The 18,599-nt window shown below is 46.1% G+C and overlaps 2 protein-coding genes across 5 annotated transcripts; one reads left to right on the forward strand and one right to left on the reverse strand.

Annotated features, from left to right (window-relative positions):
• Positions 1–2,426: 2,426 nt before the first annotated feature.
• LOC133913054 (protein FLOURY ENDOSPERM 6, chloroplastic-like) lies at positions 2,427–8,571 on the forward strand. 4 transcript variants are annotated; one of them, XM_062356092.1, is made up of 10 exons: positions 2,427–3,166; positions 3,274–3,342; positions 3,434–3,585; positions 3,684–3,728; positions 4,812–5,009; positions 5,090–5,328; positions 6,020–6,165; positions 6,255–6,316; positions 7,960–8,028; positions 8,100–8,571. In XM_062356092.1, the coding sequence occupies exons 1-9, from the start codon at positions 2,574–2,576 to the stop codon at positions 8,019–8,021; spliced, it is 1,566 nt and encodes a 521-aa protein (XP_062212076.1). In that variant the 5' UTR covers positions 2,427–2,573; the 3' UTR covers positions 8,022–8,028; positions 8,100–8,571. The 4 variants fall into 4 exon arrangements, with proteins under 4 accessions (XP_062212076.1, XP_062212074.1, XP_062212073.1 ...); XM_062356090.1 differs by having other exon boundaries at positions 2,428–3,166; positions 3,443–3,585; positions 6,255–6,402; XM_062356089.1 differs by having other exon boundaries at positions 2,429–3,166; positions 6,255–6,402.
• A 42-nt stretch (positions 8,572–8,613) lies between these two features.
• LOC133913053 (protein NRT1/ PTR FAMILY 2.11-like) lies at positions 8,614–14,965 on the reverse strand. The gene is made up of 3 exons (XM_062356088.1): positions 14,714–14,965; positions 14,393–14,610; positions 8,614–10,319 (listed from the first exon to the last, which is right to left on the reverse strand). The coding sequence occupies exons 1-3, from the start codon at positions 14,859–14,861 to the stop codon at positions 8,919–8,921; spliced, it is 1,767 nt and encodes a 588-aa protein (XP_062212072.1). The 5' UTR covers positions 14,862–14,965; the 3' UTR covers positions 8,614–8,918.
• Positions 14,966–18,599: the final 3,634 nt, after the last annotated feature.

Below are 18,599 nucleotides of genomic sequence, written 5' to 3' on the forward strand. Positions count from 1 at the left end.
CCCTCCTGCATGGCCGCTACCCACAAGGGGTCACGGAGAGCGCTGCGCACGGAGGTTGGTGCGACAGGAGTTGAGGTGGTCGCGATGTGTGCGTAGCGGGGGTTCGACCAGTGGATGCCAACCCTGACACGCGTGACCATCGGATGGATGGCTTGTCGCATTATAGGATCCAGCGCTGGTGCAGTGGGTTTGAGGCCATATGAGATGTTGCGCTAGTGTCGAGATACCAGTCACCACTGTCAGAGTATGGAGCGTGGGTCGGCATCCCTTGGATGGCCGATAACAGGGCTGGAGGAGCCTGCTACAGGTATGATGGTTGTGACGACATGTCGAGGTAGGGCATCGGCATGTACGACGCAGTCAGTGCATGAGGTGGAACAACACCGGGTCGAGGGCTGAGGAGGCCAGGAGTAGGGGTGCACAGCTGAGGCATGGACCATGCCTGAACGATGCCTGTCCATAGATTGTAATTGGAAACCCATGGCGACATAGGGGTGGCAGGAGGACGTGGCGTGCCATCAGTGTTGCTGTTGTTGCGGTTACGCCCATCATTCTTGCGTTTTTTCTTAGAATGCTCACTGCCGCTAGGAGAGGAGGCCAAGGTAGATCCCATAGCAGTGGAGCCGGTGGTCGTCTGATAGTCGAGGACCCGACCACCAAGAGGGCCATCGCGGCCTCCATTTTGGCCTTATGGTCGATGCGGTTCTCCTCCTGAAGGAGATAGGAGTGATGTAGAGAAATGATGGTGGTGGGACCTTAGATGTGAGGATGGAGATCGCATGCTAAACTTAAGATTTAGCCCGCATAGGGTGTTGATGATGAGCCCTTGATCGTTGACCGGTGCGCCGACATCACGCAGAAGGTCGACAAGCTTCTTGAGTTTGCTGCAGTACTCGGTGATGGTGAATGAGCTCTGGTATAGGCTATGGAACTCTTGTTGGCCATACACCACGCGCTATAGCAAGTTGTCGAGGAACAAGTCGGTGATCGCCGTCCACTCGCTGTAAGCCGTATCGTTGGGTTTCTTGATGATGTTCATGATCTCGGATGACACTGTAGAGTAGAGCTAGGAGACGACACAATAGTTGTTCTGGATCCACTCGGTGTCATTGCGGCAAAGCAAAGCATCCACGGTGCCGTCGACATGATCCATCAAGCCGAACTTGCGAAACACAAGATCGAAGAATGTATGCCAATCGGAGTAGTTGCACTCGGCGAGGTCCAAGGTGAGGGGCACATGAGTGCGAATATTCACCAGTTGGATGGACTACGTAGAGATGGGGATAGGAGCATCTTGGTTGGAGAAGAACAGACGAGCCAGAGGAGGCAGTGGAGCTATCCGTCATGGGAGAAAAGGGAGCGAAAGATCTGGGAGTAGTTTGATCTTAGAAGCCTGATACTATGAAGAAGAGGAGAATTGCAACACACAAATTGTATTTAGTATGTAGATGCATATTTATACAAGAGCTAGCTATAACTAACAAGCTAATAGTCGGGCGAGAGAAGCGAGCCGTGCCGCAAGACTCACAACGGAGAGAGCTACATGAAACGGTGCATGCAGATACTTGCGTGTGGGCTCAACTCTTTCTACAGATCTAAAGTGGGTGTGGGTGTGGTGTGAATTTAAACTTTCCTCTATAGATAATCCGCAGCTATCCAAAATAAACATGTTCCCTATTTCTCAACCTAGATCTATATCTTTGAGCTAAGCCCAGCACGACAGCACCCAACCTAGCACGCTCGGGCGACACTGCAACAGGGAATAGACCGATTGGTCGTGCACGCATGCGTCGCCGCTGTGCACCCCCACGATGGGTCAGTTATGAATTAATCTAGTTGCAACATATTTATACAATCCTATATGTTACAATAACTAATTCATGAGTTTATGTATTTTTAAAAGACATATAATCATATAATAAGACTAATAAAATTAATTTCATGATTTTTGGATTAGCAAAGAGTAAACTATGCATTTAACTTGGTTTAACAAATATATTTTATCACATAAAAATTTTAACTTTTTTATGAGTATAAATACTTTTATCATGTAGATCATGTTACAAGGAAACGAACAAAATTTGTTTCATTTGATTTGAAGCTTAGACGAATTAGTTATTGATTTTACAAGACTGAGTTAATTTTTGGGTTTTTTATTGAATTTCACTGAAAATCGAGAAAACCGTTCGATAAATCGAGAAAATCAAACGGTTACCGACAAAACCGAACGGTTACTGATAATGCGAAAAATTCGAGAAAATCGCTCGGTAACCGGTCCAACGACCGGTTATCAAACGAAGAATCTGGCGTTTATTTATCCAAATTTTAAATTTTAGTAAATAAATTTTATACGAATTTTAATCGAATTTCGAACTGTTATCATGGTAAACGCGTATTTTCGGTTACCGCTGGAACGGCGGTAAAACCTTGCGCACGAGGCAGCAGAGGCGGGGATTGGTTTGCCGCTGCTCCTCCGGCTCTCCTCATCTTCCCCTCGTCGCCTCGTCTGCTTCCCTCCTCTCTTCAAGTCTCCTCCCTCGCCGAGCGGAAGCGCGGAGAGAAATGCGACCGCGATGCCCCCCTTCCTCCCCTCCTCCCTGCTCCTCCCAATCCCAGCCCTAACCATACCCCCGCCTCCTCCTCTTCCTCCTCATCACCACCTTCGCCGCTTCCTCCCTGCTCCGCTAGCCGCCGCCGCCACCGGGGCCCCGCCGCGACGCCCTCTGCCCGCTCCGCTCGCCGCGTCCTCCAGACCTCCTCCTCGCCAGCCTTACCGTCGCCGCCGCACCGCTCCCCCGCCGCCTACGCGGGCGCCTCCGTCTTCGTCTCCCCAGCAGCCGCAGGAGCGCCCAGCCAATGCCGCCGCGCGGACTCTGCCCGACGCCCGCGGCCAGGAGGAACTGGAGGCGGCGATCTACGACTTCATGCGCCGCTCCGCCAAGCCCGGGGCCTTCCCCACCCGCGAGGAGCTCGTCGCCGCCGGCCGCGCGGACCTCGCCGCAGCCGTGGCCTCCAGCGGGGGCTGGCTCTCCCTCGGCTGGTCATCCGGCGCGGAGGGTCTCTCCACGACGCCGTCGTCGTCAGGTGGGGGCCACCCTGACTATCCGCCTGCGGCGGGCATCTATGACCGTAACCTAGCGCCGGGCGCTGGGGGTGACGCTGGGAGGTGGGTAACTGTATTGCTTTGTGCTGTGATCGTCCATTGATTGTTGATTGCTCCCCCGTGCCCTTTTTCGTGCGACTTCTTTCTGAATTTTGGTCCGTGCCTTGTAGTGAGGAGGTGGAGGAGGACGAGGAGGAGGCGTCACCGTCTGGGCGGCAGCCGGAGACGGAGGAGACGAGGTGGGTGTCTGCTGAAGCTCCTTGCTCTATTTGATCACTGCGGTCTTCTGTTGGTTAATCATTGTTGCTATGCCCTGCACGGTGGTTGCAGGGAGGTCAGGTTCAAAGCAGGCCTCGAGGGGATGCTCACCAGGTTGCAGAGGGATAGGGAGCGGGCTCGGCCTCTGCCGCGGCGCAGTACGGGAGCGGGAGGGCAAAGTGGCAACAGTGGTACCGGAGTGGGAGGACGAAGTGACAACGGTGGTACGTAGAATTTCAATTGTCAAGGAACATAGGTTATTTCCAATTGTGCAGTGGTAGTAGTACATCTATGACTATATCAGTTCTCTTTGTTGCAACAGTTGAATTTTCGTGTGTCAAGGAGATCATTGCCACAACGCATAGTGGTAGTTGTGGCTTTGCTTCTTTTAGTGCTACTCATTGCTTCACAAACTGAAAAAAAAAGCGCGGGAAAGAAGGTTCCAGGAATTAAATGAGCACATTGGGAAGGGTTCATCCGAGCCACCTGTTTTTGCAGTTTAAACGGTTTTCTGCTATGCCTTCCTAACATTGTCTCTAATGGAAAATTTGGTACATGAACCGTTATTTTATTTTTTGCACAAGTAACTAAATATATTGTAACATCTTGTCATTTTTCCATTTATGGCTACACATCGGACAATATACCTTTTTGTCAGCTAAGTAGTTTTCTTAAACTAAAATAATGATAATCTTTTGTTATTATTCCGTAATCCATCATAATTTTATTGTTCATGTTAATGTTCACTGCTCACACCTTGACGTTGATTGCAATTTTGACTAATTGCAAAAACAGCACCAAGTTATTTTATTTTGTTCTCCTTTTGGATCATCGAAGGATTCCGAGCAATCAGTTTCAGTCTGCCCTCAAGTGACTTGCAAAGTACAAACAACTGATTTATCTTAGCTAGTACTTTGAACAGTATCTTATGTCTTCATTTTTTATCATTGCAGTTGTGGGGCTTTTGTGTGCTCTTTTTGATTGAATATCTGTGTGTATTCCACTTTACAGTTATGGCCCCTGTTTTGTGCTTTAAACCTAAAGGAATTCGAGAGATCATACACTCCAAGACATACATGCCTAGTTGAAATTTAGTATAGAGTATAGGCAGACAGGTGCAAATATATTTTAAACAATTATCTGCTTTAAGACTGGCCATATTTTGGGTATTTTACTGAATTTGCGTGCGCAGCTTCTCTCACTACACTATTAATACCAGTAATTATGGAGTGCAAACTTTTAACTGGAGAGTCAGATGATCACAAATTACAAGCTTCCACCTTTTACAGTGTTCTTAAGAAACAGCATTGGATTTTACGCTGTGGTCAACTTATGCATAAATCATTATAACAGCTGACAATGTTCATTCTGGACACACCATCTACGCCCTTGTATATTTCTTCTTTTGTATATTGAACTAAAATGACCCAACTATGTTGCATATGTACAGCTTTAGTTGGCAATAACAGCGCTCCTAGTCATACTGCGGGTGGTAGCAGGTATACTCCATGGGTACCTGAGAATGAAAACATTCACGGATCTCATCCTCATAATGGTACACTAGAAGGCAACAACACCTTAAGGAGTTCGAGCAATGATGCATGGCAAACATGGACCCTTGGCAAGGGTGGCTTATCTGATTTTGAAGGTTATATGTTAACTCAACTTTATTCCTCTATAGTGCATCATATTTGTTAGATACTTGTTGACACATCTGAGGTACTGCAGCTGCTGAGGTCCTTCCAACTGAAAGCAGAAAATTATCTGAACATGATTCACTAGACATTGCAATGGTGGAAGATCACATTCACAGATCATCTAATGGTGTGGCTGTAAGCGATTATCCTAGTGATGCTGTAGACTCCGAAAGAGATGAGATTCATTCACGTCTTCAAAATTTGGAATTAGATCTTTCCGCTGCTCTCAAGACATTAAGATCAAGATTTGACAAAGTTTTATCAGATATGGTGTGTATATGTCTCTTCGCATTATCTAATTACTGTTAAAAAAATTGCATTCGCTTTTTTCTTTACTTTTTTCGCTTCTGCGGTTGTAGTTTTTAATTAGCATTTCGTAGACATAGCTCCACTGCTTTAATCTGCTTTTTATACACCAACCGACCCTCCTTCATACTCCCTCCAGACACAAAGAGTGCCATCATGAGAAGCATGCAATGAAATCTTTTACACTGTGACTGATGATATCGTCATAATCATAAATACCTACATTGGCATCATGAAGATGGTGCAAGCAGACTTACAAATGATTGCAGTGGACAGTAGAGGTTGCTCCCTTGCAATGTTGAGTGCTTTTGTGTTAGTCAATGCTGTCAGTAGTTAACTGCAAAATTTAGTTGATTTATTGTTGTACCTTTGAAGGTTTTCTGAAACATATTATCACTAGTAATTGGTGCAGTAACCAAACAGCCTGTCAGTAATAATCAAAGTAAGTCGTTGATCTACATTTCTCATGTTGATGTTTCTACAGGCATTATACTTGTTGCTCTAAATATCCAGCTTTGTTGTTTACTTTTCCAGTCAAATAGTGATAGAGCAAATGCGCTGAATGATCATCTCTGAGATATTTCTCATTTTGATTTTTCTAGTGGCATTATACTTGTTTCTCTAAACAATCCGGTTTTGTTGTTTCTTTTTCCAGTCAACTGGTGATGGAACAACTGTGCTGGTTGATGTCTCCGATGATTGGGAATTTGAGGAGACAAAGGTAATGCAAGCTCAGGAGGAGCTACGATCAATCAGAGCTAAAATAGCTGTATTAGACGGGAAGATGGCACTTGAGATAATGTATGCCCTCCTCAAATTGATCATCTATGTTTCATATTTCATCTGATTCCCTCCTGCTTACTTTGTAATAATATATATCATGTCATCAGTGAAAGGAACAAAATAATTGAAGATAAACAAAGGAGGCTTGATGAAGTTGAGAAGGCCTTGAGTGAGCTCCGTACTGTTTATATTGTGTGGCCTAATCCTGCTTCAGAGGTTTTATTGGTTGGGTCTTTTGATGGTTGGACTAGTCAAGTTAGTACCTACTCCAATTTTCTGTTATGTCTCTTAAATGTTTGAACTTCACTGAGTAACTACAAGATATGTAATATTTCAAGGCTCCATTCTTAGTTACTCATTTTAATTGATTGCCCTTATAATTCTATTGAATTATTCATGTAAATTTAGGGTTATCAAAGAGATGAGGACAACTATATTGCTTCTCTTATGGGTTTTGCAAATGCAATTTACTGCTAGCACCTTGTATATTAAGTGATTAGTTCATTTCTGATACATCACAAAACAAGCTCAGATAAGACTAGATATTGTAAAAGACTGTTAAATGGAAACCACATCCTGAGAACTTACTGGGCTGGTTTGTTTAGTGTTAACACTTGTCAAACACAGTACACCATGTGTCAACTACTAAAAAGGGGAAGAAAAAACTGCCATGCTCATGAATGTAGCAACGTTGTATGCACAAGGATGAATCGGGGCAGAGGGCGGTCAATCTGGTTGGAGGTGTAGCCAGATTTAGACAGGGGGGCAGATCACTAGATTTGGACATCTAACCCTTTAGGATGGTTAGGGGGAATAAAAAGATTTGGAATACATTTATTTTTTTGTTTCTTGGAAAAGAGGAATAAGGTTTAATATTTGATTTCAATTATTATTTATTTGTGCTGTACGAGAATTGGACAATGACGGAGGCACTAGTGGTGACATTACACGGATTTTCTAAACCTAGGTTCAGCTACATCTAGGCTCTAGTATTGTATTTGGTAATACTGCATTCTATACGCTGTGACTTGTGAGGTCAAACAACCAACAAGTTTTTTTAGGTGACTATAAAACTGAAATTTATTTCCACCTTTTCAAGTAATACTTCTACTGGCATGGTTTGAAGAACAGGTGTATATCATATAACTTCACCCTAAGTTTAGGCATGTAACATTTGTTTATCTTCAACTAATGAACTAATTATCAGTCCTTGTCGTGTCACACTGTCACTACTAACTATAATACCGAACTGAACCAGATGTTTTTTAGCTGTGCATTTCTTGCTCACATTGGATGAAAAAATATGAATGGTGATAGATATGACATGCACTAATTAATAATTATGGAATTATTTTTACTTTAGACATGTAGCCCGGTTTCAGCTTTGATATATTTTTCAGACTACGAAGTTTTTAACTATGTGAATTTCTGTTTTGGGAGCTAACCTATAGGACCATATATCTTTATATATGGGCATGCTGGATTTTAGCCTTTTCTTAAATGATTAGTAGGTGCCGTATAACCTTGCTGAGTTCAATAAAAATGAGGTTCTCCGATCTATGTTGTTCTGTTCTTGCAAGGACCAAATCACATTTTGATCCAAAAGGCATAACTTTTTATTCTTTTTCTGGGCAATGAACACAGTCGATTTTTTCATTTCATGCGCCATAGGTGAAGGAAACCAACTTGCACTAGATGTGACACTGTGCTTGCATGCAAGTATCCTTGGATTGGAAAAATAACCCTCATCTGTACACATTCATTATTATCATATCTTTTCTATGGGTAGTCTAATTCTAAGCGTTGCTGCAGAGAAAGCTGGAAAGATCAGAAAGAGGCATTTTTTCCATAAATCTGAGGCTGTACCCGGGTAGATATGAGGTATCATCTGCCCCTTTACTCCCGATAATCAGTATTTTTGCATTCTCTGATAATTTCAAACTGTGCTTCAGATTAAGTTTATTGTCGATGGTGTCTGGAAGAATGATCTGCTGCGCCCCACTGTGTACAACAACGGGCATGAAAACAACCTTCTGGTTGTCACTTGACGTCAACCTGCACCCTGGTAGCATTTTTGTAGATTATTGCCTAGATCGTTCTCAACATGATTGATGCCAACTGATTGTATCGGTCCCTCCTTGTAACTAATCAGCTTTGCTTTCAGTTATTTCTTTTTTCTTTTAGATAGTTGTGTACAACATAAGCAGTGTAGGGTGTTGTCGAAACGCATCACCCTGTTGAGATAGGATAAGAAAGTAGCTGTGTATTCTTGGCCCCTGGAGGAGCATAGCTGTGCTCTCAAAAGGACTTGCATGTTCAGGTGTCGGTCCACCTTCATTATGTGTAACAATGTGGTGATGTGCATATTCTGTGATGACAAAATCGCCTTGTAAGCTTGCAGGTGCTGCATTTATCAATGTGCTATGTTTGTAGGCATTCATACTCAGGTCAGCGTCACTGAAGACATACTTGAAAATCGTAACCTTTTATATATCAGTTTAACCACTTACAAGAGACCAACCCTTTTGTTTCTTCTCTTCCCCCATCCTAGATTCAATTCAAAACACCAGTGAAAAAAAAAATATAAGAAACAAAAAAGGCAAAAACCAAACAACTGCTATGGTAACACACAATTTTAATTACCCTGACCTTATTCTACCCCCCTTTTCCCCTCCTTTTCTCCCAAGGCCATAACATAGTTACCCAACTAACCAACCATCACCACAGAGTTCATCCATGCTTGCACTCAGTATGGTGATCACCACGGTCGATCAGTTGCTGGCGCCCTTGAACCTGTACCACCTGGCGCAGATGACGAAGTAGATGAAGTTGAAGACGCCGATGCCGGCGATGGTCCAGTAGAAGAGGTCGAGCCTGCCCTTGTTGAGGTCCTGCGCCAGCCAGTTGCTCCCTGACCCCGTCGTCCGGTGCACGATCGTCACCAGGAACCCGCTGAGATAGTTGCCGAGCGCCAGGTTGCAGAACGCCAGCGCCCCCGCTACGCTCCGCATGTGCTCGGGGATCTCCTTGTAGTAGAACTCGATCTGGCTGATGAGGTTGAACGCCTCCGACAGGCCCAGGATCAGGAGCTGCGGCACCATCCACATGCTGGACATGGCCGAGATGGCGCCGCCGGTGATGGTGGTGCCGAGCGTCGGCTCGCTCAGAGCGATGGCGCGGCGCCGGTCCTCGACGATGGCCGAGATGACCATGGCCACCGAGGAGAGCGCGATGCCGATGCCCTGGCGCTGGAGCAGCGTGAACCCTTCCTCCTTTCCAGTGATCTTCCGGAGCTTCGGCACCAGGAGGCGGTCGTAGATGGGGATCCAGATGGTCTGCGCGAGCATGGCGAAGACAGTGAAGGACGCCGCGGGGATGTGGAACCCGCCGCTGCCGAGGCGGCGGTCGGACTGCAGCGCGGACAACACCACGTACGTGGACTGCTGCACGACGGCCACGTAGTAGATGATCCCCGTCGACCACACCGGCACGATGCGGATGAGGCACTTCACCTCCTCCACCTGCTGCACGCTGCACAGCCTCCACGGGTCTGCCGGCGCGGCTCCCCCCGGCCGCACCTCCTCGGGCGACGCCACGATGGCCGCCTTGTCCAGGCACTGGAACTGGTCCGTGTGCGCGAGCTTGGACACCACGGCGCTGGTGTGCGGCGGGTCGAACAGGTCCTGCTTCGGGTCCTTGGGCTGCTTCAGCGCCCGCTTCTTCACCGCCGCCGCCAACACCTGCACGACGCTGGTGAAGGGGCTCCCCTCGGGCGTCATCCGCACGTACAGCCGCGTGCCCATGAAGAAGAGCACGCAGGCGAGGAACATGAGCACCGTCGGGATGCCGAGCCCGATCGACCAGCTCACGTTGCTCTGCACGTAGATGATGACCGTGGCGGAGATGAGCATCGCGGCGGTGAAGGTGAAGTAGTACCAGTTGAAGAAGCTGTTGATGCCGCGCTTGCCAGCCTCCGTGTGCGGGTCGAACTGGTCCGCGCCGAAGGGCATGCTGCAGGGGCGGATCCCCGCCGAGCCCACCACCAGGAACGCGAAGGAGATGAATAGGACCGCGAACTGGTAGGGCGTCGCCTTCTCGCAGGTCTCGCCGACGCCGCAGTCCGGTGGGTGCAGGCTGTCCGCGCCGGCCGTCATAGTCAGCAGGAACATGCCCTGGCCGAAGCATGGAAGGAGCAAGTGAGGAAGCGAACATTGTACGTTGGAGGGAACTCAACGTGAGTTTGAAAAATTAAATCACGATTCTCCAACGCATCGAAGCAGAATAATTGTCACTACCACTAAGACAGAATTAAGATTACAAAACCCTGTTAAGTGATGAGTTGAAACAACCAGAACAGGCACGATGATGGGCGCCTATGGTTGCATCCTGGAGAGACGAGACGGCTAACTAGCGATGGACGTGACTTTGGCGCGCTGCAACGTGTGCTCTTGTGAACTGAACGCTTGTGGATCGCACAGTGTCGCGGTCTACAAATAGATTCCTTAAAAAAAAAAACTTCCACAAATACAGCTAGTTGGTGGTCGCTTGGACGGGACAGGGATATGTCCGGATAAGGTGGCCGCCGAATCATTTGGCCGCACATGGCCAGGGAAAGCTACTCTACGCACGCGACAAGGCCTCGTTCTGTCATTCGCATGGGAGCAAGCGTGCACAGCAGCTTCATTCGAATGGGAACTCAGAGAGTTCAAAACCGCGTTTTTTTTCTCGAACCGGAAGAGAAGTTCGTAGATTTTGAACGTGGTTTCAGAATCTGAAAGCTGGGTGCGACACAAGGGGCTGAAAGCTGGAGAGTGCACTAGATGAGAGAGTGCAGCCACCGAGGTGGAAGGAGGAGGGGCACAGGCCAGCTGAGACAGCAGTGCCCATGGGTTTCCCTTTCCACGAATAACCAGAGGCATCGTGTGCCCAGCGACGTTACGTGTACAGGTTACATCAGAGAAATCATATCCTAAACACCGCTAGTCTGGTTCCAAGCCTAGGCCGCCGCCTGAGCCCACACCAACACCATTGCGGCACTCTGCCCACCCCCTGCCGTGCACGGCTCCGACGGCACCGCTCGCTCGGCACCACCCGCGCACAGCCCACTTCCGCAAGCGCGTCGGCGTCGCGCGCTCTCGTGGCCCCTGGGCCCAGCGAATCTCCGTCCCAGTGCCCCGCCGTACGGGCGCCGGCGACGCAACGCGGGGAACCAAGCTTTGCCAGAGCCACCCCCGGTATCTGGCCCACGAGCTCGAGCAATTCACGCCCGCGCCATTGCAAATCACCACAACCGGTGGGCAGGTCAGCTTCCCCCGCGCACCCACGAGCGGCACCGTAAGATGCGAGCCTTATGTCTGTTTGGTAGCTCTCGGAGAGCTGTTAAATAGTAGTTTTTAGTTTTTAATTTTTTAGTAAAATTTGTAGTAGTGATTATCTGAAATAAATTAAAAATTAATATTTTGTCTATATATTTTATTTTAAAAATAAAAAAATTATTTTTAACCACAGAAATTTAAATCAGTTGTACCAAACAATCTTATCCTGGCCGACGCCCATAGTTGCTTTTCACTGTCAGCCGCGCGGAAAGGGTCCCGGCCATCGGAATCTCGATTCCCCCAACGCAGACGCGCGTGAACGCCCGCGTGGGCTGCTGATTCCGGGACCGGAATGATGGATTTGTTCCTTCGTGTGCTGGTGGAGACGAGATCGGTCGTTGGCGGTCACTTCGAGACGGATACGTGTGTCTGTGCCGCGCATGGCAGCGGGGGAAACTTCGTGTTCCACTTGCTACTTTGCTAGTCGCAGTACCAAATGTGCGCCCCACGTTGAGGCCATGTGTAGCTAGCTAGCTGCTCCTGTTCGGTCGGTGAGAAATCATTTGTGGTTAGGTAGAAGTTTCACTGCACGGCGAGGCTAGGTGCCGATCCACCAACCAAAACTTTAAAACACGCTTCCTTAAAAAAAAACTTTAAAACACGCTTTGCTTGTTTTTTCTTTAAAAAAATCACGAGATCTGCATCATCCGGTGCAGTACGTAGTTCGGATGGTTACTAGAGTTGATTATACTCCTGCCGATTAAAATCTAAATAAGGTTTGTTTCTTATTTATCTTACGAAAACAGAATTTTTTTTAATGATATGTGATATACTCGTCGACAGTGTGATATCTATAGCGATTTCGTTAATCTTCAAACTCTGTATCTTCAATCTAGTATGTGCTATGTGAATATAAGTATACAGCGCTGTAAATATGCACATATATCTATAAGTTGTACCGATGATTTTTAAAAAATATTTGCAAAATTCAACGGAAGGACATGCACGTAGTATGCGACATGGACGGATTAAAAGATTAGCGAGCGGGCGAGCGATATTAGGCTGGGCATGCACTTGGGACATTATCGACCGTTGCTACGTAGTGGGGGGCACTTGGGACATTATTAACCTCCATTAGGTAGCCAGCCTTAGCTGTGGGGTACTGACGTGGGCAAATATATTACGAGAAAATCTATTATTCACTATTGAATAAGTCTATGTTTTACGATTTACTTTGATCTAAGTTATGCCATTGCAGTTAATTTAACTCCGTTATCAACGTTTATTTTTCTCGATTGACAAGACTACCGCTAAGGCTCCATCCAAGCAAGCCCATTCTTGCTAGCTATTCTATCCCCTAGATTATGCTAGACATCAAATCATGCTCGTGCTAGCATTACTGCTGTCCTGCAGACTTGTTGCCCTGTGCCGGAAGTTTGCGCACCGAACCGCACATATGGATGTCATTATCTCGTCCAGGTGTCCAATCTTCGCCATGGTATAGCCCAGCACGCACCCACCCAGCTTGAAGCGTTCCGACACTCGCCTCCGCTCGCATGAGCGCCCGACGCACACACCCATGCCGCGTCAGGCAACCTACAAGTGTGCCCGGCACGTGCACAGCAGCTCCAGTTGCCATACCATCACTCTGCATGGGGAGGAGTATAGAAACAGGGGTTTACCTGCCCTTTTACGTGCCTTAACATAGCTAAATCGATGAAGATGGCATATCGTAGATAAAATGAGTTATTAAATGGTATAAAAGGTAATAAAACTTATTTAATGGCGAATAAGATTTATTCGGTGGCAAATTCTAGATTTTCTCATATATTACTGCTGCTCATTATTAGCTGGCGGGATAAAAAGCATATTAGGGCATTACAATACGGATTAGCGCAGCGCTAATCATGAGTTACACTGCTAGCCGCCCTGCTATGTGTATGCGCTTTGTGGAATGAAAGGCATGATTATGTGGGACACAAGGTTAAGCTAACTAACAGTGGGTTGTGTGTGTGTATATATATATATATATATATATATGTCGCTGACTTTGATAGATCTTTTTTGAAGTTTGCCCTTTTATGAAAAAGAAAAGAAAAGGAATGGAAGCCTAACAACCATGGGAAGTGGTCTCCTTAAACGCGGTGACACGTACGTACGTACGTAAGCTGAATTCGTCAACACTAATCGGTCCAAAAAGAAGAGAGCACCAATCCAACCACCATCAGTCTGACCCGTTAAGACGGTAGCGGCTCCGTACACACTCTCTAAATAAATAATTTTATTAGAAATTATATATATATTTCACCTAAAAATCCACTCTAAATTCCATTGGGAAAAAAAGCTGAAATCATACTGGAACGCAGATTCGTCCGATCTGGTACCATCCCGATCGTCCGGGTGCAGCATAGACTCAAGTCCACTCCCAATAAATGGCCTGAAACTTCAGCTAAGCTCGTACGAACCCTATCATTAGTGTACTCTGCACTACGAGCTCTGATACTATTTATCGCCCAAGTTCAAGTTGCAGATCTTACTTACCAATCCACATTCGCGATAGACAGAGGAGGAAAAGAAATTCTCGAGAAATGATCACGAGGACAGCGAGCAAGCATGCACGTGGTTACTCGTCCATGTGCCACCCATCAGCTCCGGCAATTTTTTTTTAATTGAAAAAAGAGCAGCTCGAAAGTCCAGCTCGCAGGCCAGACCAGGCCAGCAATTCCTTCGTCACCTACGGTCCCAAGAAAACTGAATCTGAACCGGACGAATCCGTCAATCAATCGACCCAATTCCACCCCCCAAATCGACCCACCGAGCGCCCAACACCCGCCCGCGTGAATTCCCAGACCAACGGCGGTTCCGGCGGCGAGAAGCAAGAAAGCGAGGAAGAATCGAGTGGAGGAGAGGAGGGGGAGGTGAGCGCTTACGATGAGGGAGGCGATGGAGGCGATGGCGAGCGCGAGGTAGCGGCCGAGGTAGGCGTCGGAGAGGAAGGCGCCGATGATGGGGGCGAGGCTGGTGGTGCCGTTGAGCCCGTTGAGCAGAGTGGCGGCGTCCACGCTCCGCATGTGGAACACCTGCGTCAGGTACACCAGCAGGTTCGCCGACGTGCCCAGCGTCCCCAGCTTCTCGAACGTCTCGTTCCCTGCAACCCCACGGATCAGCCATCCAGCCGCGTGCACGTCGGTCGCCACCACCACCACCACACGACACGAGAGAGAGAGAGAGGCGATTGCATGCGCACGCACCGATGATGAAGGGCATGGCCTTCCAGCCGTGGTACTTGACGACGGGCCGCGGCGGGCTGTCCTCGCCGCCGCCGTTCTCCAGCTTGTCCACGTCCATGCTCTTCAGCTTCCGCGACGCCTCCTCGTCCTCCCGCCCGCCGCCGCGCATTCTCGCTCGCGCTCTCTCTCCCCCAAGGCCTCTTCTTTCCCGGGGGCCGGAATGCGCGTTTCTATCTTTCTGGTGCGTGTCAGTAATGAGAGGCGCATCATGCCTACCGGTTTATACTTTATAAAAAGAGCAGAGCAGAGCAGAGCAGCAGCAGCATTGGCGTAGCAGTCAGCCACAGGAGCAGCTGGGGATTTCTTATTTTTTCTTCCACCACCTTAAACTAACTGTTATTAGATGCAGCCCCCTGCTGGCGCTATCTAGTCTCCGTAATTAGCTTCTTTGCCCCTCAACTTTTGAAAGCAATTTATGGGTCGATCGATCCGGGCCAAGCATAGTTGGATGTACGGTGGTCACCGGTCGTTGTTAAGTTGGCCAGGAGGAGGAGGGTGCTTTTGAGTCCAACGCAAGGCGAATTCTTGGCGATCGAGTGAGTGGGCAAGTGGTGTTGTCGTTCTCATCTTTGTCATCATCATCATTAGTCCGAACAAAGTATGGAGTTTTTGGATATGTTTGCAGGTTTTTGAAGCGATGCTGCTCCAATCCAGTGATGTCTTTGATTCATGTCATGCTACAGTATGTTTTTGTTATAAGTATTTTCAAAACTACATTCTCACCATGGTCCGATATTCATCGGGTATGTTGACGTAATTCTACCTCCAATGTATCTTCTGAAAGAATTTTTCCCTATAGAGAAAAAAAAGGGAAGAAACAAATTTGTTTTGGATAGAGTTGGGCAGGTCCTTAATTTCCTGATTAGATTGTCCTCTCTTCTGTAAGACACGCATGAGAAAGAAAAAAAATAAACGGGAGAAAGCGAGAGGGAGCAATGGCATTGACCTTTCCTGCCAAATGCCAAAATGGATCATTGGACCAGAGGGGTTAGGTGCGTCGAGAGTAGTTAGCATGGCTGCGTCCAGTACCAGTGACTAGTGCGAGTGAGAGCCAGCCATTATTGAGTTAGTAGAGGTTCCTTAGCACATGGATACACGCAAAGTGATGCCAATTCTTTTGGTCTCTCTCTCTCTCTCTCTCTCTCTCTCTCTCTCTCTCTCTCTCTCTCTCTCTCTCTCTCTCTCAAAGTTATGAATGAAGAATCATCTTGCCTAACTAGGATCACCCCCTACAAAGTTCATGAATACCTGTTACTCTTGCTGTCAAAGGTACTATATAAAGCAGTACAGATTAATTCACACGAATCACATCGCAAATTGAAATTACTTGTCATTCTTGCCCAGTTTGCAATTGCCGATTTGGCCACAGAAATTAAGCAAGCTACGATACTAATCACCACAGCTGGATCACAAGCACGATGCAATTGATGACCCACATTTGAATCTCACCAACCTTTTTTCCACATTTCAGTTTGCAAATGGGGCTTGTTTTACGTTGAGAACGAGATGCACGAAGCTTGTTAATACACGCGGTGGATCGCCAGGCAAAAAAGTTCATAGATTCGTCGATCGAGTTGATTAGAGTCTTAACAAATGGTTAATGGAAGCATCTTGTCAGTTTGCATCGATCGACATCATGGTTGGTCACTAACTATAATAATTTAAAAGGGGTCTTCACATGATCCTCCAGGGCTTGATTTTAGTAGCACGCATGCTGATTTTTTTTTAATTGGTGCTTTAGTGGTTATGGATTGACCTAACAAGATCATACTAATTATATTTATTTTATTTTATTTTCTTTCTGATTTCTCTTCTCGTTCTCATTATCTTTATTTTCACTCTATCTCCAACAGTTTTCTTTCAAGAGATTCGTGAAAAGAAATAAGATAGAATCTTAAACTGAAGAAAATATATATAGGAATCCTTTTGTGATGACAACAATGAAAAAAATTGTTAAAATGCTAAAGAAAACTAGAATTCTTTTGTAAAAAGAACAGTAATCAAAAAGAGATTAAATTAGAGATGACCTAGTGTAATAAAATATTTTGTTATTGTAGAGGAGGACTGATATATAATTGAGACGTGCAGTGCCATCTTCCTGGATCTAGCTGGGGTGTGAAGATGGAAGAAGCAACGTTGACTAACTAGAATCACGTCACATCACGTCGGTATAGTATGTATCATGCAGTTATGTAAGAACAGTGCTTGGGAAACCGTGCAAGAAGCCTTGGCAAGATACATAGTTTCTGACAAGGGCCAGTTTCTTTGTCTTCTGACCTGTGATATCACCTTCGTATGGACTCGATAGGCACCAATCAGGCCTGGTTAGAGGAATCTAATGGGTTAAGGCTTTATTTATTTTCTGTTTCTGTTTTTATTTTCACTGTTGTCAGAAGATAGAAATTAAAAATTAGAATAAACAAGGTTTCGTAGAAGCATCTTCTGGAAAACTAAAGTCTATTTCTAAGAAAAATAAATTGAAGCTGAGAAGCTTGTTGAGAGATATTTTTTAAAAAAATTATGTATTAAGAAGCTAAAAACTTATTGTAGAAGTCAATAATCTATTGTCAAAAGTAGCTTTTTTGATAAACTAAAAATATATTTTTTCAAAAAAAACCAAATACAGAAGCCCAAACAAACAAAACCTAAATAACGACTTGTTTGTTTAAGCTAGAGATTTAAAAAAACACCTTGTAGATTGTATATGGTAAAAAATTGTATCGTAAAAAATTAGATTGTGAAAAACTTTTAGATTATAGATTTAAAAAAATTATACAATTTAGTAAAATGGATTTTCACGATCTATGAAAAATTAAGAGAAATTAGTTTCTCAGATTCTCACAATTTAACAATTTCAAATTTGGATGGTAAAAACTAAAAGTCACGATTAGAAGATGAAAAAACACAACTAGGTCTGAACATTTTACTACAGTAAAACATATGAGGCCATGCTCCGTTCGTAGTACGTGCAGTCGGCTCCGCACATTAGTGTGCAAGTTCGTACTGCCATTTTCGTGGCCGCTCTGCTATGACTATTCAGTTAGGCTGCTTCTCTGACTTGGGGAAACAGCAACCTCGACTGAACAATTTGGATCGTGCATGCATTTGATTTCAGTTGGAGGCGGCGTTGGACGCTTGGACCCGAGTCCTTGCCGCTAGGGCCTCTCTCTCGGTTAGGCAGGGCGTCTGGTTGAGTGGGCTGCTGCTGCCTGGGTTGCTTCGAGACCCTGCAAGCAACCCGTACGCATCTTCTTCCCTTCCGTCCAAAAGTTGGTCAGATTTTTCGCTAAAGTGTGTTTTTTTATCGGTAAATAAAAATTACTGGAGTTATAGTAAACATAGTTTATCAAATATATCGAATAAAATTTAAACAAAATAAAGGTAAACATGGTAAAAAATTACCGGAGTTCATCGGTGGACCAGTAAATAGGATATATTGAATTTTTTTTTCATAAAGGATACCCACACCCTTAACCACATTGAAACCAGAGCTTCTCCGGAGGTTGAACCTGAGATCGGCAGGCTAGGAGAGAGACGAGGTACCACTTCGGTACAGCCCCTCCTTTTCGGATACATTGGTTGTACCGGAATAATTTTTTCCCGCTGCCTCAAGTACTAATTAATCATGCCGAGAAAAGGCACGCAACAACACAAAGCTCTCTTCTTCTTTGCCGATCGAGCTGGTGGCGACGGGGCCATGGAATGCATGACAGATGGCACGGGACGTCACCACTGTCTCGCCGTATGATCGATCACCTGACTGCATTCTAGTCCATTTCTCTCCCGTCAGCAGCAGCAGGAGCAGGAGCAGGAGGAGGGGCAGGCGAATGTACGGGGGCTGGCTGAA

Source organism: Phragmites australis, chromosome 3, assembly GCF_958298935.1.
Source record: "Phragmites australis chromosome 3, lpPhrAust1.1, whole genome shotgun sequence".
In the NCBI taxonomy this organism is placed as follows: Eukaryota; Viridiplantae; Streptophyta; class Magnoliopsida; order Poales; family Poaceae; genus Phragmites; species Phragmites australis.

What these genes read in the sequence shown, in the direction of transcription:
- LOC133913054 (XM_062356089.1), top strand. Translation starts at nt 2,574, where the DNA reads ATGCCCCCCTTCCTCCCCTCCTCCCTGCTCCTCCCAATCCCAGCCCTA. An exon ending in AGGACGAAGTGACAACGGTG is followed by an intron (nt 3,586 to 3,683) that starts GTACGTAGAATT and finishes TTGTTGCAACAG; the next exon opens with TTGAATTTTCGTGTGTCAAG. An exon ending in TGTACCCGGGTAGATATGAG is followed by an intron (nt 8,029 to 8,099) that starts GTATCATCTGCC and finishes ACTGTGCTTCAG; the next exon opens with ATTAAGTTTATTGTCGATGG.
- LOC133913053 (XM_062356088.1), bottom strand. Translation starts at nt 14,861, where the DNA reads ATGCGCGGCGGCGGGCGGGAGGACGAGGAGGCGTCGCGGAAGCTGAAG. An exon ending in GGCCATGCCCTTCATCATCG is followed by an intron (nt 14,611 to 14,713) that starts GTGCGTGCGCAT and finishes GTGGGGTTGCAG; the next exon opens with GGAACGAGACGTTCGAGAAG. An exon ending in CCTCCATCGCCTCCCTCATC is followed by an intron (nt 10,320 to 14,392) that starts GTAAGCGCTCAC and finishes TGCTTCGGCCAG; the next exon opens with GGCATGTTCCTGCTGACTAT.